This window comes from Phalacrocorax aristotelis, chromosome 7 (assembly GCF_949628215.1).
Source record: "Phalacrocorax aristotelis chromosome 7, bGulAri2.1, whole genome shotgun sequence".
NCBI classification, from domain to species: Eukaryota; Metazoa; Chordata; class Aves; order Suliformes; family Phalacrocoracidae; genus Phalacrocorax; species Phalacrocorax aristotelis.
In genome coordinates this window covers 44,698,103-44,720,795 of record NC_134282.1, presented here as the reverse complement: position 1 = coordinate 44,720,795, position 22,693 = coordinate 44,698,103, and the positions used below count along the sequence as shown (strand labels likewise).

The 22,693-nt window shown below is 39.7% G+C and overlaps 1 protein-coding gene across 1 annotated transcript in view; it reads right to left on the bottom strand.

Annotated features, from left to right (window-relative positions):
- Positions 1-20,274, bottom strand: part of SH3GL3 (SH3 domain containing GRB2 like 3, endophilin A3) — a 58,172-nt gene extending 37,898 nt beyond the window's left edge. Inside the window, exon 1 of the mRNA XM_075100502.1 lies at positions 20,125-20,274. Coding sequence (XP_074956603.1) covers positions 20,125-20,169 — 45 coding nt within the window. The 5' untranslated portion in view covers positions 20,170-20,274. The remainder of the gene's footprint in view (positions 1-20,124) is intronic.
- Positions 20,275-22,693: the final 2,419 nt, after the last annotated feature.

Sequence of the window (22,693 nt, the reverse complement as noted above, 5' to 3'; positions counted from 1 at the left end):
AAGATTACTAGACAAATACACGAGCTAGAAGCCTACATAATGTTTAATGTTATTCTAGCAGGAAACTTTTAAAGGTATGTACTCCACCACTTCTAAACTTAAAAGACTAGGTCCTTTATCTTATAATGCATACAGTACTTGTTTAAGATAATTTTCTTTACTAAGCTTCTTTGACAGAAAAATATTAAGCAATCAGTAACCGTATGCAGATCATTTTGGCAAAACCCTCAACTGTAGCTGTAAAAGTGCCATCTTTTATTTCTTTCCCATAACATATAGCAGCTTCTTCAGCTTCCTAATTACACATATTCTTTATTCTTTTTAACCACTAGCACAGAGCTTAAACTCTAGCTGCTGAATAACATGAAGTGTGTGTTGTACATTTAAAGGAAAAAAGAGCAGCTGTCACAAAGCAGAAGCTTGGTTCCAGCAACATCCAGCACATCTCAACAGCAGTGTGACCTGGTGTGTGCTATTCTAAGCATTCTGGCCAAAGAATTTGAACTCCAGTAAAGAACAATTCAAACACAATTCTTCCCCCACTGTTCCCTGACAAATGAGCTGGACCACCCAATGATTGATGGAGCTTGGTATTAACTTACCCAGACAATCTGCTGTAGTAATACCATTATCATGAAGATGGCCTTTTATCTTTAGGTCCTATTGGCTCTTACACCAGCTGAACTTGGGCATAGCTGCTGCTTCTAGTGCTACAATTCTGAGACACACTGTGATTTGAAGTCTTTCCTTTGAACATGGTGATCTACCATCTCAAATGTTTTAAACCTGAAATCCATATCAGACTTGACATCCTTTCCAGGTACCTGGATAGGTTTTCTCAGTGCACCCCACTAACACTGCAGTTTTCACTTAAACTGTCTGACGGCACCAGTGGGCTGAAAAAGCAATCAATGCAGGCCTCACACAGGAATTTCTAAACCACAGTGCTTTTATTCTTGATGCCATTGGCAACTACCGAACTTTGGAGGCAGCAAAAACAGAGAAGTACATTCCAGAAACCAAGTCCTTCCCATTGCAAACTCATAGTTTTTCAAGATTTCTACAAGCCTCCTACTCCTTGCCAATAAATCCAACTTACCTGGGGCAAAACCCAGCCCCCTTTCAGAGAGCAAAATCCTATGCCTAAAGAAAGCCTTCATCTCCATGCCACTGTATAAATCACAGAGCTACGTAACTTATCACTCACGCTTTCTCCAAACTTGTTCCAGATCTCTGCACAGAAAAGTTTCAGACTGCCCTTTGATGATTTCTAGCTATGGTCCTTCCAGGCAGCACTAAATAACCTTTCCTACTCATTGCAACTGTCCAGATAGAACATGAAAAATCATTCTGGACAAGCCCAAATAAACGCAGCTCTGAGGCCAGTATTCTACATATCACAAAACAGCCATTCCAGTTTGACAATCATACCTCATCTTCAATCATATCTCAAAGAGCACTGAAAAAGGACAGTAAGATACTGAACCCACAGAAAACAGAGGCAAATGATGCAAATCAAACAGTTCATTAGCATGTGAAGGTGTATGCACCAATACTCAGCATGGTGTCTATGAGCTTAAATTGAATGCGTACAGATATTGGAAAAAAACAGTATCACGGACAAAGGACATTCTTGTGCATATACAAATGAAGTACAAGACTCTGGACTCTATAATGCAATTTTGCATTTCTATAGAGAGTGACTCATTTTGCACCAGGCGGTGACACGTCACAGTATTACTGAGCATTTTAGTCAAACTTGTCTGCTAAAGCTATTCTTTAGCACATGCATTGTACAACAAGAACTACTTTGTATTGCAAAACCTTGAAGGCTTTCCTGACAAACCTACACTGTTTCCCCATCAACACTGATGACTACACATGCATTTATAAACTGATAAATTGAAAGTAATCAGTATTGTACACATCTCAAAAGGCAAACATCTTCGTAAGAATTCAAATGTAATAAACTAACCTATCTAGATGTTTAGATGCAGACACATTATTTGCTCTGCAAGCCCACTTAAAAGACTATGTAATAAAGTGTGAGACTCAAGACTGTCCACTGTTACACTGAAGTCTCTGACAAAAATTCAATCAAATTCATTGATCTGAGAGTTCACGTAGCCAAGAACGATGACATACATAAAACCATAAAGCTCCACACAGAGAGATTCACTCTTTTACTTCAGTATTTCATTCTGCAAATCTAAAATATGGTTTCCTAATCTCTTTAAAACCTTGCTACTTGTAGAAGTGAGCATATCATAAAAACAGAAGGATAAAGCCATCAAAGGGCCATAAAAAAAAAAAAAACAAAAAACAAAAAACCCCAAACTTTAGTTCATACCCTTTCTCACTTTTATAATTTCACTGACTCCTTGCTCAGTTCCAAACATTTGTTAAAGAAAACATTCTGAATTTCTTTGAAAAGTAAAATCTGGGGATTTTTATTCCAAACTATGATCTGTTTGTCACTTGCTTATCCAGCCAGAATATACTGAGACAGCATGTGCCCGAGCACTGCAGACAAGCGGTAGTAGTGGGTGCACCACAGAGACAGCCCTTCTGCAGGGTGACAAAGGACCAGCAGAAAGACTCCGTGCTGGGTACGTACCCTGCCAGAACCATTTCCTGTAACTGTTTAGGCATCTTGTTTCAGGTATAACCACCAGGCAATATTTCATCTCCTTTACTCTGCATGGAGAGGATCTAGAGCTGTGAATGACAAATTTCACGCAGAGTGAGTTCCACTGGCTGTTATCACATTAACACTTCTTCCTCCCTCCACAAGCTCCTGGTGCAAAAATTCACTTGGCAGCAATACAATCCCGATTTGGCCTTAAAACAATCCCTCTTTCTAAAGTTGTTCTCTGTGCTTGTCAGGAAGGTGTGGCTTCCCTTTGACATACTCATATATGCCCACTGCGAAGATGAGAAAGGGTGATTATGTTATGAAACAAAACCCTTAAAATTAGAGATTTAAATAACTCCCTTTACACACTTCCTTTCCAAGTAATAATGTGAAAGGTCCTGATATCTTACTTACTCCAACTCCTGTGTGATTTAAGATGTTTCTACATTAGACGTCTCACAACAGAATTTAAAGATTGCTGTTACAGATACTAACATATAATTGTCAAAGTAGTTTTACCCAAAGAGTATTGGAAGAACACGAAAGGTTATACCACATTTATTTTTATCAGTTAGTTTACCTCTTCCTATCTCTAACATCATTTTATAACTTTACCCTACCTTATCTCTCTGTTCTAAATCATTTGTCACACTAGTTCTTACTCTAATTGAGCAGAACTTCCTTCCTCTGATATTGTCCACAGTTGAATTAAGGGCCTTCTTTCCTCCACTCAGAAAAATATATGTTTCCTCCTCCCTCCTTCAACAGCATTCTCAGCTTTCCTCTGAAGTCGGACTGAAGACTCTAAGATCTCATTGTGTAAGCCCTACAACTCAAAGGATTTACAGGTTATATGGCTTGAGGTGCTGCTTTCACCAAGAACATTCCTTTTACCTACATCCAGGTTGACCACCATTTTACTTTAACCACTCATGTGCTCTGTTTGGAATACAGGCTTGCTAGAGTATAGATAGATATTTTTGTCTCCTTTGTTTGCCCTCATATGATTATTATCATAATCAGGATAGTCACCACTAAACCCAGGGGGAACTGGTAGCAGAGATCTCTCGTTGGCTAATCATTCACGACATCAATCAGATACAAGTCTCGCATAAAGCATGGTTTATTCTACTCTGAATGTGAACATAACATTCTAACATTTATTAAGGTATTTTTCCACAGCTGCTTAGCCTTCTCTAAACCCTTTTCATCCCTGTTGAGACAATCCCACCACTTCCCTTGCATTGGTACTAGCTCTCATGCGACTATGCTGTGAGCTGCTTCAGTGAGTTAACCCACCTGAAAGCTCATCACACATTTGAGCTGGGTTAGTTTTCAGACGGATAGGCTGCCTCTGTCAGCTTAGTATGTGATCACACAAGCACTCAGAGCTGACTCAAGGAAGTGGGAAGGACCTTACTCTGGGTGTAGAGAGATTCTACGTTGGCCTAGATTTAGGGTGATGCAAGTTGCCATGCAACTGCATCCTCAGTCTGATGGCATCCAGCTCTTAAAGCCAATTCCATAAACATAGTACTTCCATATGCAGTGGAAAGGTATGAGCACTAAAAACAATCTAATCATTCACTCAGGTAGTCTGACTTCTTTAATGACCTCTCTGTCCTAAACTAAGTAACCTTTACATTACCTTGTCCACTCGATATCTCTTCATTTCTGTCCTTTTCACATGACATCCAGCAATTGTCTCTCAGTCTAGTGAAAAATCTGTGCTTTGCCTTATTCTAGAAAATATTGGGATATTGTCAGTCATAGCTCTGGAAGAGCACACTACTCTGATTCATAGCTTCTAAGAGGAATCTATTGCACTTCACGTTCCCAGAATGTTATCTGACCAGTTCCAGCACAACACCCTGGAATTAACCCCAGAAAATGAATCCTTCGCTGTTTTCTCAGGTTAAACTACCGTAGCTTATTCAGGCAAGATGGCTCCCACTGGCTCTTGTGAAAGCTAATATTAAGTATGTCACTGATCATAGCACAGGCCTGAACTCAGGAAGGAGTCTAGCCAGCTTTCAGCATGTGAACAGTCCCAGAGCTACCCATGGATGTAGCAAATACTTCAAGGCTTCATGGAACCAAAGCCCAGTATTATTACCCGGTAGCTGGATCGGGTATGAAGCCTGGTTTGGTAAGAGTTGTTACTTGTAGCATTTTTCTGTTAAAGTAACATGTGCTAGTGTTGTTATTTCTTTTACATCATTTGAAACAAAACATTAAATCATAGTTCTTCAAATAAGAGAGATCAGTCAACACATAAATCATAGCTTGCATGTGCAGAATAGGCAATTAAAATACTTAAAACATTTAAATAATTTTTTCTTCATGAAAACACTTAACTGTACTGCATAATTCATGAACATCCAGTTGCCCTCCTGCATTTTCCATGACCAGAGATTTCTGCTTATTAGATGGCTTTGCTGAAAACCCATTTAAATAAAAAAAAAAAAATCAGCTGTGGTCTAAAACTGTTGTTCTTTGTGTTGGGGGTTTTTTTGTTTGGTTGGTGTTTGGGGTTTTTTTTTGTTGTTGTTGGTTTGGTTTTTTTAAGGCCAAGTACATTGGGCCTCCTTACCAGGACACCAAGCACCTACCACCTCTCCCTTATTTTATGCCTTAGGCACATCCTCAATGTCCACATGCAAGACTAAAAGGATCACTTAGCCACAACAGTCAGACAGCCCTGTCAAAGCAAGGGCTAGGAAAACGTCAGGGGTTTTTACTCAGTTTTTGGTTTGACCTAATTCTGATTTCTAGAAGTTAGAATACACTTACATCATCTTCACTTAAGTCAGACCTGTCTCATTATACTTTCAACACCACAAGAAGTAAATGAGTCTTAGAAATTACCTGACAAATACTTCTAAGCACCAATAGAGACCAACCTCAGGTGAAATAACGTAGACAAAATGTGGGCACTTAAGTAGTGATTTACAGCTTTAAGTTCAAAGCTTTTGTATTTGGGTTAAATATTCTTAAATTTGTCTTAAGTTCAAAAGCAGTGAGCACTGAAAGTTACACTGTGAATATCGAAGAGTACCATTTTTAGATTTTACAGGTTACTATACAACTATGTATTTATCTAAAGGAAAAACCTCCTTGGCAGCACCACAGTTTAAAGTGACAGTTGTAGTGTATCCTTTATCAGTTAAAAATGTGGTCAAGATCATTCACTACAGAGCCCCAAGTGAGCTGTACAGAGGAAGCAGAATAACCAGACTGTCAACAGAAGTTGTATATAACCAGATACACAGACGGTCAAAATCATAATTTTTGGTTGATTTGGTTTAGAATTAACTTCTCCCTACATTACCATACTATTGCTCATCCCCACTTCAGCATAACGTTTGTCAGCAAGTCTATGTTGTGTGCATGAAAAGTGGCCAATAATATCTATTGCTCTTTCAGAAATTATTTTCCATCAGGCAGTAATTCTTACAGAATCCCATTCCCACATAATCAAGTTACATTTTTTAGCACTTATGCTAGCCTTGTGGATTTTATTGTCACTACAGAATGGATTGACAACTCCTTCTCTTACCCTTACATTTCGCTGCACATTATTTTGATTTAAGTGGCATCACTCCTACTTCTTTTGAGCAGCCAGTCCTGTAGTTTCCTCTGTTTTTAGGACATTGTGAAACACCTATATTCTTCTGCCATGCAGTCAGACCCTGTTACTTGCTACTCAAGGCAATCCACCTGTTCCTGCTGTCCATGCATTGCAAATTTTCCCTTTGAATCAGCAAGGTTTTTTTGTCTCCTCTGCTTGAAAGGTTTCCTGTTTGTTTGTTTCTTTTTTTTAAAGACACCTTAGTTGACAGTTTTCACAAGCCTTTAAGTTAATGTTCAGCATTAGAACACTGAAGTAATGTGCTTCCTGTTCCTGGGTCCACTACAAAGGCAACTCAGTTTTTTAATCATGTTACAATCTCTCTACTCAAATATTTTGAAAAAATGCAACAATATGCTCCCAGCAGCTCTGCGGCACTGCTGACTTCTCTGGGATTTATGCGAGGCCCTTAGCAACAACACCCATGGGAAAAAAACAAAAGGACTTAAGATATCTCATTCTCTTTGCTAATGCAACCTGCGCTCATCATGAGTTGCAAAACCTAAATGGAACAAAGAACTCTCAAACGCTCTTGTGTATCTGAAAGTTTTTAATAATCCATGCTCCTTTCATTCACTTAATAGAAAAACTCCAAGTATCACAGCGAAAAGTATTTTAAAAATCGAAACAAAACAGAAAACCAAACAACAATTCTTTTCGTCACTGTGTTCACTGTGACTAGTCTGGAGAGGAAGTCTCTGTACCTTTTTGCCTTATTTTCGTAACTCCATTTCAAAACATACTAGTGGCTTTAGGCAGCAACACGCTGTTACATGCAATACCACAAACTAAAATGCAGTTCCCAGCCACACTTCCAAGAAAGGCCCACGCTCTCCTGAATCTCCACAAGGCACAGTTCTTCCTAGTGGTAACAGCAGCACTGCAGAAATGCATCGCTGACTTCATCCATGGGAACGGAAAGGAACTTCTCTCAGCGCGCATACAGAATTGTCTGTATTTTGTTGTTATCAAATTCCATCTTTAAACAATCGACAGAGAACACTGGAAAATTTTCAAAGCATAATTTACACACAGAACACCACAGACCTCTGCAGAAGTCTCCAACGAGCTCTGAAGCACTAGTGCAAATGAGGTCAAAAGGCATTGGCCTCCTCTGTACTGGCATAGCCCTTTACAGCAAGAAACTCCTACAAAAAAGGCAGTACATCCATCACTAGCAAAACATGCCAAGTCCCATGAAAAAGCGACCTTTAACCACAGCTGAAGAGATCACTGAAGGGCAAGTCTCCATCACTAACAAACTCACTTGCAATGAAAATGTCACAATTCTTGCATTCTTCATACCAAACAAAGCAGTAGAACTGGTCCTTTAACTATCAGATACATTTGGTCAAGATTTACGAATATACTTATAGAAATGTGTTCTCCATTATTAATAATACAACTCTGAATCGTGTAATAGACAGAATCAGAGCTTTCCAAAACCTGAAATCACTGCTTGGAAAAGTAAGTACAAAGAAAAGCAAGACTTCCTACTTTTCAGCCCCTGTAAGATGTGCCATGAGAATGCCATGCATAAATTAAAGCCCTGACAGGAGTTGCAACGACATCTGCATTACCTAGTTCATTTTACAGTTACTTTTTGGATTATGGAAATACAGCAATTTAATTTTTTAATAACTTTTCAACACTATTTTGAGCAAACCTTGTGAATGCACTGAATGCAGCTTTGTAACTGCATTACTGCAAACACATAGAAAGATGTAAACTTCCAAGGATACTAGAAGAGGAAAAGAATTAGACATGCTTTTGCACAGCAGTGTTTTCTGAGTGGTAATTACAACTGGCATACCAACACTTGCAAATTCTGTATATGCAAGTCACTTAAATTTAGACAATTACTGGCAAATTGACAAAAACCCAGTTTTCTTTTGCACCAATCTAAAACAGTAATTTTGGCCAGACCATGTATTTATTTCAGTCACCTGCTAGAATAATAATAAGCATTACTAGAATTAGTGTCAATGCTTCATATATGCAAAAATGCTGATGCAAAGCTAGTCCATTTGGTGTATTTTACATGTTCCAAGTGATGAACAAAACATAAAATTTACTCAGTCTCACATACATTGGCAACAACTGAACATCTGCTGAACTTAGATGATATATTATGAAATGTAATTAACAAGGCAAGCAGTTACTATTTTGGATCATAAAATAAGAAACATTCCAAAACAATACATACTATCTTCAAAAACAAACTTCTTTCATCCAAAACAAGGCTTTTCAAAAACTATAATTTTTCCAATTTCATATTGTTTTGAATAGAGCATCAAAGAAATTGACAATACTTGGCAAGATGACTTCATAAAGTTTCACCTTCCCCCCCCAAATAATTTCTTCGTTTTCTTAACAAATGTAATTTTAATCTAATAAAAAAAAAAAAACAACCACAATTCCCAGAAGCATTACTACTGTTGTGCAAGAGCAGCTATATTTATGGGCATCTTTTCCCATTGTATAAATGAATTTTTTGTTCATCAGATAAAGTGAGCCGTACTAGTCTTCTGGCTGCTTCCCAAACGTGCTGATAGACAAAGAGGTGCTAAGTGCAAAGTCACAAATCTGCTATGCAAGCTATCAATAGCACAAGACTTCTTGGTCTGAACTTGTTCTTTCTTCTTTGCAGCAGGGTGCAATCCTACACAGAAAGGCTCAATTTCTGCAATCCCACACTTACCTGACTAGAACTCAGAAGCACACCAATAACTAATGAAGAAGCTTTAAAGACCATTTCCACAAAGGTAATGTCAAAAAAGCAACTTAAGAAGCAGTGAATATATCTCAAAGAACCCACGTTATTCAGCCTAGACCTCCAACAGAGAGTCAGCGACCCAGGGCAGCACTGCCAGGGCAAGCGTCATTCCACACAGTGAAATATCAGTTCTACAGGAAACGTTTGCTCAGACATACAAGCTTGGAAACTGAAGGGCAGATTTTTTTGCCTTTTAAGAATGTCTTGCAAATATATTTTGGGCAGAGGCTATCTAGAGGAGTTTTTCTGTCCAAAGGCTTAGAGATGGTGGGGGAGGAAATACAGGTTACATATGAACTCTATTTATACATAATAATGATGGAAGCACTATCATGAGTTTCCAATTCCCCACAGTAAAACTGGGGCCCAGAACTTTCAGAGACAGAGACAGGTGAGGCAGTTCATACCTATGAGCTTTAGGGATTTTTAAATTCCAGTGCATTTCAAGATTTTACTAATATTATATTAACTGGAAAAATATAGCTGTTCTTCAAGTTGTTGAATAGATTTTGCATAAAACTAAAACCACCTTGAAAAAGTCCTTTTTGCTCCACCTTTGGAAAGAAGCTGGAAACAATAAGAAATACTCTTCTACCACAAACAAGTCACATCCAAAAAACCTGCTGAACCTAATGACCTCACATTTAACCACAAACGGCAACAGAACATAGCAAATGTGCTCATTTGACCTGCAGATCACAGCTCTTAGGCCAGATGGACACAGTTGTAATTTTCGTGACTCTATAGTAGATAAATCCACAGGATCCTTACTTTTGAACACAGACCGTAGATTTCATCACACTAATAAACAAGAATACAATGTCTTTGGGAAATCAGATCCCCTTACACTAACACATATTTAGGTTGGGCCAAATCTGTAATTGTGGGTCCTTCTGTTTTCCTTTCCATTCGTGTTACTTTATACATCCCTGCTTTACTGACTATTTTGGTGGGTCAGTGATTCCACCAAAGCACCAGATGAGAGCTGAGAAAGTAAAAAGCAAGAAATATTTCTAGTATATGATAGTCTGCTCACCTCAAATTCTAGCATTCACTGTCTCTCATTCAACAGATTTCAGTGGGAGTAGTGAACTAAGCCTTTAGTCAAAAGCCTTCTCACATCCCAAATATATCTTTGACAAATCACAGGAATCACAAGACCTCAAAGGGAAACTGCTTGGGTTTTTTCCCCCACCAGCTAAATAGATCCAGAATATAATATTTTATTGTTTACCTCAATGAAAGTGCAAGGATATCTAAATGGAGAAAATCTTCATAGCTTGTGACCATATAAAATATCTCAATGGCTGAACACCCAAGATAATTTGCTAATGTGTTAAAAAAAAAAAAAAACAGGAAAAAAAAAAAAAACAGAAAATAGATATGTACTTTGTAGAAACTACACAAGATCGCAGAAACATAGTCTGAGTTCTTGCATTATTAGAATACTTTTACATTACGGAAGATAAAGAAAGGAATCTCTCCAAGAGAGCATATTAAATGGCAGCATGGATTGGGACATCTAACTTCTAAAAAGAAAATACATGTGTAATGGTAAATGGAACCGAGCAAACAAAGGGTCAGAGACTGGAACAAAACAAAATAAAACAAATCTCAACAAATCAGTTAAAATTAAGAGCCAACTTTTTTCACTGTATACCCATTCAGGTAGCCAAAGCCAATTTATCATTTCCTGACAGCCTTCCCCACACAATTAAACATTCTCCCTAATCTGTGTCACAGATTAGTTTTGCAAACTACATGCCCCATTTCTTGAAGAGTCGGGCACAGAAGCTCCTGACACAACCACTAGTGGTCAAACTGAGTTTCCTCTTGCTTCTTACATGTATAAAAAGGATGACTACATCCTCCATCTGATCTGTCGGTACTATACATACACCCTGGGGCAACCATCTGCCATGCTACTGCATCAACCATTTACAAGTCTGGCAGCTGAGCAAGTTTCGGGTTTATCAGTGCCTTCAGCCCCCTTGTCAGTAACGCTCCTGTACCCGGCCCTTTCAGAATAAATGAAAGCAGTAACCAAGGGTATCGTTTGAAAAAAACCTATAGAGCTAAACTACTTATGAAAGTATCCACTAAAGACATTTAACTTGGAGTCTCTTTTGCAACATATTTCCTCAAATATGAAGGTATTTCTGCAGTGACCTCCCTGCCTGCCTAAGCTTACCACGTACCTCTGTGTGTGTGCCTCTCTTTCCTACTGCTCACCACAGAAGTTTTTCCTTCCTATTAAATTAAAATACTATGACAGACACTTTCAAAAACTTACATTGAACAGTACAAGGAAGGGAGAGTTCCACTGAGGAACAATGTCAGTGGTCTCTGAGCATGAGGAGAGCTGTAAGATGACCAGGGAAATGAAGAAGTTTTGCTTGCTCTCCCCATCCCCCAGAAAAGCAAAAAAAGCCCCACCTCCAACACTAACAAAGTGATTTTAGGTGTTTACTGCAATTTACAGGGGAAAAAAAACAGGTAGGGAGTATTTAGATGCTAAAGCCGTAAAATTATAAACAGTTAATCTTTAAAGGTAAGTAACAGTTGCTATGTTCCCGTGCCTCCAGGCAGACATCCAAGCAGCTTATACCAAAAGCAGAATTCATCCTGACATCTTTAAAAATCTTAGTATTTTCTTTGGAAGGAATTCCCAGAAAGCAGACTGGAACTGCTGGTTCTGAATTGATGAAAAGTTATAGTCTTTGATTAATAATTTACTCTAACGAGGCTTCTTCTGCTCCCACCATGGAAACAGCTACTGTGACCCACAAGCCAAGCTGACAGGTGCTACATTCTCTGCGGGAAAGAGAAAGCTTTCCCATGTTTGTAGCATCTCTGACTGTGCAGGCAGCACAGGCACCAAATTTCACTTTCTAGACCTCTCAACAGGACTGCAAAAGGGAAATTCACAATTTTGAATCAAAACAATTACTTTCTGACCTCCAAACCACATTTTATTTATGTCACTAAGTGATTTTTTTTCCCCCCACACTTATTCTCTGCTGAGGAGATATCATTACCTGGAAATCCTAGTCTCCAAAACATTGCTTGCCAGTTCCAGAGGGGTATTAAAAACAGTTAAGTTAGGTGAAAATACCATGTTCAGCTCTGCTGAACTTTGGGTCAGTGGGATTACACCACACTTATACAGAAGCTTTAATCCAAGCTCATACCTACAATTCATATTTATCGATACACCTTATGCAACATAAAGGAGAATTAAAAAAACCCCACAGTGAATGTGACGTGGTTCTTCTACGTACCTTTTCAAACCCCAATGAAGTTTGAAAGCAGAATTTCTAATGACTAGACATTGCATCTATAGTCTGGAAGCACATAATCTGCTTTTGGTTCTGCCACTGACCAGTGCCTTAACCTTGAAGTCACGTCACCTTCAAGTACTTTATTTATTTGCATCTATATTAAAAAAAAATGGGAACAGTGAGACCTACGTGTATTTCCAAAGCACTCACAAAGGAATAAAGGGGTTGTCGTTACTACCTAGGAACATTTATACTTGTTTTTAAATTATTTTTTTTTTTACCAAGCAAAAAGGAAAAAATTCCACCACTTTTTCACCTTATATCTGTAACCTGACTGCACAAGAACAGAACCACTGCCAATCGTAGAGAAAGTAATTTTAGATCCCCTTGATTTCCTTTGAGTCCTGGATTCCTATAATCGTGTTCAGTTCCTAACCAGGCTAATTTCACTGTGTCATTGCAGTTCATTAAACACAGGTACAGTATCAAAAATGTAATTTAATTAGGGTAGTACAGAAACAGAATTAATTTTCATCAGAGGCTTAGCATTGTCCTTTGAATAGAAAGCATGTAAGGCCAAGTTATTTTTGTGTTTCAGATACACAGCTGCTGATATTTGAGATGTTGCAAGAAATTGACTGGTATATTCTCCCAGCAATGCATACAACTCTTAATATCTTTAATAATAGAAACATGTACACAGTGATAGGACACTAGGGCTCTACAAAATAGAATTCAAGGTGTAATCTAACATTTGATTAGCCCTTTTCTAACTGGACTTGTTAAAAGCGTTGTTAAAACCTGCATCTTCAACTTTCATCTAGTCATAAAACTCCAGCAGTGGCTTCCCTTCCATGAACAGGAAAGAGACTAACAATGAGAACGCAGCACAGTATAGCATTAGACTATCACAATATGCTGGGGTGAAAGTGACATTAACCTAAACAGAAGCAGTTTGTTCTTAGCAATATCATTATACGACAAAGTCTGAGTTTTATAGGGTTCTTACAGAAGAAGAACAGGACATATTTTGTAACTTGAGTTAATTGTATGCTTATAGAAAGTATTGGTGTTTGGACAGCACAACAGAGAAAAAGGTATACAAAAAACCCACTTCTATTCTTCAGCAATAGTTTGCTCTGGAACTGCAGCTATATTGTGCCACTGAATATATACAACTGTCTTATCTTAACAGGAAGCAAGCACTTGGACTGAGATTTTATAGGCCAGATTCTGCTCTGAGTTATACGGTTATGCTGCACGGTCCTGTGTAAGAGACCCTTCATTGAGTCATCTCAGATTTCTATCAGTAAAGCTAAGCAGAATTTGTCCTCCTATATGTATATTACAAAGTCTGTCCCAAATTCTGTATAGGAATGCAACTTCTTGGTAGAAATGTATCCATTCAAGATATTCAAGCAACTTCAAGTAGTACTTAGCATTATGACGCTAAAGAAAATCTTAATGCAATGCTGGTGCTGTGCTTCACTTGTCTGTTTTTCAGCATTGCAGGATTCTCAGGAGACTGCACTGCAATATATTACTCAGCATGTGCCGCAATGACTCAGGCAACAGCATGAGTTAAAGATGTAGCGCCAGCTCTCGCTTGAACTTTCAGGATGCCTGTGCAACACTCTTCAGCAAAGCAAAGCCTATAAAAGGAGATGCATTCAAGGAGAAAGTTTAGCTTCCATTCCATTATAGTATACTATTGTCTACTGCAATGCCATTCAGATTTTTATATATAAATATTGTATGTGTAAAATATAACTAACCTTCCAAATTGTAGCTGCATCTCTGCTAGATTCCTAATTTACAGTGTTATGATCCACGTAGTCAAGCTTTGAGAGCTGCATTGTTAAAGGTTGCAGAGGCACACGATTGCTATCTTCTGCCAATTTGTACGCTGACTGATGCACTCAAAGTTTCTTTTTCCTACAGTTATGCCCTACTGGCGGACTACTTAGCATGGGATAAATACAATTTTAAATACAACTGTAAACCTAAATCTTAAGTGCTAGTTTCCCCTTCCTCCCAACTCCATCGGACCTTGTTTTTAATATTGAAAATGACCTTCATGCCACAAGGAGCTGTCTTTCTATTTCCTACTTCTTAGCCCAGTACTTTAGTCCCAGGAAGCAAGTTTCAGCATAATTAGGGTGGGCTGCACAACCAGAAGTCAGCCACACAACTCAAAAGTGAGTGAGTTAGCCTTACTAACGCCAAAGGAAGAGGGGTGAAGTGCAGGTTACCATCCCCTTACTGCACCCTGCCTCTCCCCCCCAGCTTAAATCCACGCCTGTCTTTGCCACAGGACCACATTTCCCACCCCCCCCTTATTAATAATTTTGCTTTGAAAGAAAGTGCAAAAACAGGACTTCTTTTGCAAGCATTAAGTTCTCCACCAAAAAAGAAACAAACAAAACAGACCACCCAACAAATACTCCATGAACTAACAAGTCTCTAAAGATTTACACAAACCCTCAGTCCCTCCTCACATCATTGTAGGAATTTAAGATGAGCAGTGTATCATCTACCTTATAGTTTTATAATTGCTGGATTGCATAACAGTAGTCTCCAGCCATGACACAGTTAAAACCAAACAATACTGTCTAATTAGATATCTACATATACACAGACAATAGAAGAATGTTAATTTTTGTCCTTGCCAGTATCTGAGGGCTTCTCTCCTTTCTGAAACCTGTACAGGTAGTATAATCACCCATTTCAAAACATCTCAGACAATAAACTAAATTCTAATGTCCTTTCACCACCATCTAGCCCCACAATTCTATAATATTTGCAAAATAATACATCCTATTATCTAATAAAAACTAAGACAGGAGAGAAGCGCTCTCTCTCTCTACAAAGGTCTTGGATTCATCCTGCCCAATTCAGGTTGGATGTTGACAGCACAGTATATCTAACAGACTGTATGATAACAGCTTATAGTCCTATCTTCGTGTCTCACTGGCAAGTTCAGGTTATCTTTTTAAAAAGTTTGTCTCATCCTTAGTTTACCAAAGTACTTCCTTTGCTAGCAAGCACTTGTGTAAATGAAGTTTTTGCATATTAACTTAATGTCAACATGGACTTTAAAAAAGGCTTAAATATTATGTCTAGGCTAGTATCATTCAAATACAACATAAAAGAAAAATGATCAGGACAACAACAAAAAAAAACAAACCCAAAACACTCAACAAAACCCAATCACAAGACTTATTCTGTCTGGGGAACAAGAAGGTCTTGGTTCTGATCTGGTCTTCATTCCAACAGATTGGATTAAATGCCACATAAATCAATAGAGTAAAAGCAGAAATCTGGGAGACAAGAAGCAGCATCCCTGCAACTGTTGGTGATAGCCAAAATAAAAAAAATAGAAAAACGCCTTTAAACACACTGCTAAAAAAAGCTGCAGTACTTGAAAAGACCAACGCCATGTAAGAACACGAGCACAGAGCATATACTTTATTACAGTAAGTTAAATCACTTTCAGAAGGCGAAAAATGTTGTAACAGATTTTGGTTGTTTTGGTTAGAAAATCTGATCTATAGACAATAGAGCCAGTTCCTGATTCACACTCTCTTAGAGCCTCTCTTTCTTCACTGACAATAGCAGAAGGTTTAAGAAACCAGTCTGCATAGGCTAACAATAACTGTTGATGCCTACATTACAAATAAGATATTCACAATAATTGGTAGCCATGTGTTTCCTCAAAAAAAGTATTAATTTCTACTATCACTGAGAAGCTAAGCCTAAGAAATACACTATGAATAAACTGTTGATAATTAGACTGCTGCTATACACACTTTAGCTACAATTAAGAAAAAAAAAAAAAAAAAAAAACACACACACAAAATGTGAATTCAAGGTCAACGGCAGATTTCCTATGCCAGCATCACGGCTGAGCTTTCAAAACACCCTGAGGGAGGGAGGTTCTCAGCTCACTAGCCTCCAACTACTTTGAAAAATCACACATCTTAAGACAGAGATACTAGCCTGGCTGCAGTTTCAGAGCACAGCAGAAATTATAATAGCATCTGCTGCCTATTAAGGCTTTCTTATTCGCTCTCTACACTTACTGCTCTTCTAAACAGAAACACCACTCTAAAAATACTCCCAGTATGCATCAGAAGATGCAGTCCTCCCACCATCTGGGTTATCCCACATGCACAACCACCATGAGAACAAGGCCTACAAAACATTAGGCAGAGATACACCCACCTACATCAAAAGGTTTGAAACTGAAAACAGGAAAACAGATAAGATATGTCAGAGGCTGAAAGTGACAGGAGACAAATTTTCATAAGAGAACTCCCTGAAGGTTAATTTAAAAAAAAATATACATTAAGATACATTATAAAACAGAAAAAAGCTGAATTCCATGAGACTTGCACATGAGTTAACCAGCTCTGAGAAACAGCCTGCCCTCCCATACCAGGCAGAGAGAGGTGGTAAGATGCCACACAGGTTCTGCTTGGTATTTCATTAGTCAAATGAGTTATACTCAAGGGATCAATCCTGATATTAACTGGACAGAACGGAAGTGATCCTCATTCCAGTAAACTTGACTGTTTCAATTTAAAGAAAATTCTAGTGTACCTGAAACCTATTACCTATTACATAACAGAGATACAACCTTTGGGTTATATATAAAGCTTTGGGCCTATCAGTTCCAACACCAGAAGAAGCAATTATTAGCGTACATATAATGGAGCAGAATTGCAGCTTTATATATTGGAATATGTAAAGATAGTTAAAATACCACTCACTCTGGGGTGCAGAATTTAGTGCAGTAACTCCAACAGATGCTCATAACTCAAGAGTTGTCTTCTGAATATTGCTACCAGATATTTAGGTGAAAACCTATATATACACACACACTGTTTTCACTGGAAAAAAATTACAATTGGGTAAAAAATTCTAGGAGAAAGCCATCAAGAACACTTATTGTGCATTAATGGATTACAAGTGGGGACATGGTAATGATTTACTACACCAACGAAGTCTGCAATACTGTGTCATGCCTGATTTTGGTGACAGCTTTAAAAACTGTAAAAAGTTAGCTGCTGACCTTTTATAAAGCAAACACTTATTTACTTAACTGTAACTCTAGATAAACCGAGCTGACATGCACCAAACAAGAATCCCAGAAACCTCAACTGCCTGTATAAAATTGTAAGTATTGTTTGCTTTTTTCATGGACTCTCCAAACTCAGAATTTAAGCCCACACACAAAGGCGATCACTGCTAGTTAAAGCAGAAGCTGTACATAAAGACATACAGAAGAGGCAGGCTTTTTACAAAAAAAAGAGAAAAAAAAAGCAACACAAAACAAAACAAAAAAAAGAATGCTTTTCTTTTGCAAAAACAGTTCTGCAACAGTTAAGTGGTTCAGGTAGACTGTACAGAGTTATAGAATAACACCATTTATTTTATTTTTCTTAATCTTTCTATATGTCTATATTACTCTATATTTCTGTTAGAACTGTGGTTTATTTCAGTTGAACACAAGTCTATTTTAGCATGGAAATAGTATCTTTTGAAAATATATGGATCTTGTCAATTCTTCGATATTTATTCACATTTCTGAATGAATTTTTAAATACAGACTGTCTTAACCCACTTCCTTCATCCTTCAGATTTTTGTCCTTAGGTTCTGCCATCCTTCAAATATTATTCTTGTTCTTTAATCACATGTCCTGGCACAAGTCTCATTCCCTTCAGTATTCCTCAATGTCCTCTGGGAAATCTGCCAGTTTTTGTCATCTGCCCCCATTCTGCTTTGGGAACACTAAAGGAATTAATTTCATTCTTTCCCCAAGCAATGCCTGCCTCTGCTGTTAAGTTACCCTTGGCATCTCTCATGCATTCAATACACAAAGGTATATGTCTGCTTAAGTGATCCTACAGTACTTAGAGATTTAACAAATGTTCTGTTGAGAAATACCTCTTTCATGCTCTGCATTTGCTTGTTTTACCATTTAGCATCCATTATTTAGACCTGGATGTTTTGATCAACTGCACATATGTTATTTCCTCTGTTATTTTTTCCATTACTACTTTACCCAACATCTTATCTGAATTCTCCCAGAAAGAGCTCTTAAGAAGCATCTTATGTTTCCTCAAGCACCAAAACAAATCCAATTCCAATATCTTTTACATGCACATTGATTTCCTACGAAACAGTATTTCTTTCCCTGAACAGGGACTTTTTCAATCAACTTATTTCAAATTCCTTGCTTAGACCTGTCGTTGAAAGTAAGTGGAAACTTTACCATTGACACACCCTGAGAAGAATACAGAGTTATGCTTCGCTGTTCCTTACTGTAATGAACACTGGAAATCATACCACAACTTTTCAACAAACGTACAGTCAACTTCAATATATTCTATTGTTCCTTTTTGCCATTACTACTACCTTATCAGATTCCCTCCTTCCTTTTTTTTTTTTGTTTACCTGACATCTGGACAGGTTTAAACAACTTTTACTGTTACCAGTTGCTAGACAAGACAGCACTTGTGGTTACCTCTCTAACTTGCTCAGTTAAATACCTTCTGCTTCTCAAGTTACACACTCACCATAGCAAAGGCTCCATCACTTACCAGCCTAAGTTAGGTGGAAAACAAGGCACAACCTTTTATAAACTGCCCTTGGATTTGTTTACCCTGGAAGTCCCACATTTTCTCAAAGAAATAGCAAAAGTTAAAAGATACAGATTAATTACATTTTTCAAGATCCATACATAACATGAAAGAACACTACTGAAAATAAACATTAGATACAAATACTTAGCATCTTCATATCCAAACGAAGTACACATTCGCATTTGGGCTGCTGACAAGCCAAATATCTGAAGGAGGACCTGGAAGATGACAGCTAAGCACTCAGGGAACCTTTCTTTTCTTGACTCTCACCAAGGCAAGAGCAGCTGCCCAGTTTGACTGAACAGGTTACAGACACCAATTTCAGTATCACTACTATCATTAATGAGAGCCAATGGAAATACAGGTCTCTCAGGCTTGGAACAAGCAAGCAAAGCAGCTGAGGCTTCCAAACACCCTCAGCGAGAAGAATCCCACTGCTGTCACGTCCTGAAGCTGCCATACCAACGCAGGGCCGTGGGTCGGTACTAGCACGCTATGTAGTGCAACCAGCCCACCGGCTTGAGAGACAGGGGCTTCTCTAGGAGAAATCGGCGGAAGTATTAAACAGAAACACATCATAGAAAAGAGAACAGGAGGGAAAGGGGTCAGGAGAAGACGAAGGTTCACCCAGGAAAAGTACAGCATCAAGAAAAGGAGGGAAAACTCTAGAAACATATGATACCCTCTATAGGGCAAATACGCTCTATGCCAGGTAGGATAACAAACCAGGAGTTTGCAGAACACCACAATGAACTCTTCAGGGGAAAGATGGTACCCTACAGCCTATGTCTTTAACTGAGGCCCCAGAGTACAAACACAAATCAGCATCAAATAAGAGACATTAATAACTAAAAGGAAGACCCGAAGACCCGAAGCCCCAGGCGGCGGAAGGAGAAGAAGCCCCAGGCAAAGAGAGGCACCCCTCTCTTGTAAGGGCCGGCACAGAAGGCTGCGAGGCACCAGCCAAGAGGGAGGACCGAGAGATAAAGCTGGCGGGAACGCTCCCCAGGGTGCCAGGGAGGGATGCCGCCACCCCGAAGGAGAAGGTCGAGGAACCGGCGGCGCCTTGCGGCGGGCGGGCGAGAGCGGACGCCGGGCGAGCCGCCCCTCCAGAGCGCAGCCCCCTCTGGGGCTCTGCCACCGCTCCGCTTACCTGGCTGGCTTTGTGAAACTGTTTCTTGAGCCCCGCCACCGACATCTTTCACCCCGAGGCGACGGCGCTGCCCAGGCCGAGAGGCCGGCAGGTCCCCGCGGCTCCCTGGGCGGCCCGGCCTCCCGCCCTGTCACTCACCCGCGCCGCGCCGGGCCGGGGGAAACATCGCCTTCCCGGCCGGCTCGGCCGCTGCCGCCCCATTGGCTGCCGCCGCGGCCCATGCAAACGACACAGCCAGAGTCGCCTGCCCATTGGCCCGTGGCGGGGTCTATGCAAATGAGAGCGCTCGGGGACGCCCACGGCGCGCTGTCGCATGGCGACAGCGGGGAAGGGGATAAGGATAGAGGGGAAGGGGGTAACGGGATAACGGGAAGGGGGTAACGGGAAGGGGGTAACGGGATAACGGGAAGGGGGTAATGGGAAGGGAGGCCGCCCGCGGGGGGGCCCCCGCGCCCAGCGGGAAGGTGCCCGCCCGGGGGAGCCGGGAGGAACCCCGCCCGCAGGTGGCAGCACGGCCACGGCAAGGGCATCCTTCCGAACACAAGATACGTGCTTAAGCACCAAAAGGCCTGTTACGGCTTCGATTTCATCTAACTAGCCTTATTCCTAATAAGGCTCCGGTGTTTTCTTTATAGCTCTCATTTCTTGTGTTTCCATGTAGCTTCTCTAGTTGAGCTCATTCGCCTCAAATCTATCATTATACACCATAATTAAATTGTAGCTTTTAACACATGAAAGCTCTTGCAGTGGTCCAGAATGTGGCTGGTTGGCGCTGTACATCAGAACAAGATCCCCTTGGTGGTTTGACTCCATAGCTGCATTTATGCAGCTCAAGGTTCTGAAAGGCACCGCCTCCCTCCTGGAGGAACAGATGTGATAGGAAGAGCTACGCTGAAAGAACGGTTTCATTGTTTGCATGGTTGGTATAGGATGGACTCATTGTATGCTTAAATATGACTGCCTGTGAGCGATGTGCTGATACAACCCTGAGATGGGGTTATGCCTAAGCTGGTAAAGCACTTCCAGACTACACTTAGATTCTGGAGAAGATATGCTCTGCAATATGCTGCTGGATCCTGGCTGTAAGATCCCTTGGGAGTTATGATTCAGCTAAAACTTTTGCACGGACCTGGGAAGCAGTTCAGAGATAACCTTTGCTGGCTGCAGCAGGGCACTCAGTGTTACTCACTGCCATGCTTACTGCATTTTTATTAGGTTGAGAGAGAAAGGCATTTCCAGAGTGTGTTACAGTTACTTCTTTAGCGTAGCAAGGAGACAGTGGCAAAAAATACAAGAACCTTCAGAGTAATTTTTGTGTTATAAATTGGGATGAAGGAATCCCTGTCCCACCTGTTACAAACAATTATATACCAGTCTGAAACAAAGTGTACAGATAGACATATTAATGAATTAAGGAACTCCCATTGGCCATTATTTGATAAAGGACTGTCTGTATGGGAGAGGCAGAAGAGATGAAAGAGAAAGCCAAGGGGATAGCAACAGTCAACATTTACTCTGGAAGACAAACTGTAAGCTAAAGTCCTTCCAGATTTTTGGACTAGGTAATATTCGGAAGGGGTCTGCAATCACCAGGCTATCTGGTGCCACCTGTGTCTAGGAAAAGAGAATTTTCAGCCTCTTTACAAGGAAACATGTTTACACCACATGCACTTCAGCACCAATTTCTCCTCCCCAGTGAAACAGGCAGCAAGATATTAACAGTCCAGGCCAAATTGGGCACAGCTTCAATTAGTGGCATGTTTGCAGAGATCTCAGATGAGAAAATAAGGCCTAAATTAAAAAACTGGAGTTCTGTAAAGGGTATTAAAGCCACCTCTTACAGTACCCTGGAATTAGGGAGAGAAAGCTTTGGCTAATCTGCAGCTTTAAGAAAGGGTGGACCAGAAGCAAAGAAAGGAGGAGTGTGAAATAAGTGACTGTGGAGGGGAATCAATGGGTTATGGAGTCACTGAGGCTGTTAGCTGTAAAATTGGATTAGATAAGGAACCTGAGTAATGCTATATGTCTACAGCTTCTTTTTTTCTTTTTTTATTAATCTGGTAACACGAGGGTAGCAGCCATGCTGTCTCTGCTGAAGCAATACAAGAATCTGCAAGTGGGAAATGCCCTGTGGAAATTCAACTTCATAGCCTAATTGCTCAATGATACAGGCAAGGTGAAAACCTAATTAGTGAGACAACCTGAATGGACCATGTGTTAATGATTTTGTAGAGACACCCTGAGAAAGATACCGGTATTCATTTCAGATATAAGGAAAAATTCTAGCTTGTAGCTAGTAATATATGCTGGCTAAGTAATATCTAAGAGCTTTATAATCACAGATATAGTTATTTCTCATGGAAACAAGGAATTGTGATTTGCTGGATGACATTCCTTAAGTTTTACAAAAAGTTACTAATTCAGTCTGTAAAATGAGGGAAATCAGAAATAGTACAAAAATTATGGGTAGTGGTTCAGATAAGTGCTGACATGATGGAAGGAAAATCATATTAAGAAGAACTGGTACAAGCAGAAGACAGGCCAGGGCATAGTACTACAAGGGCATAGT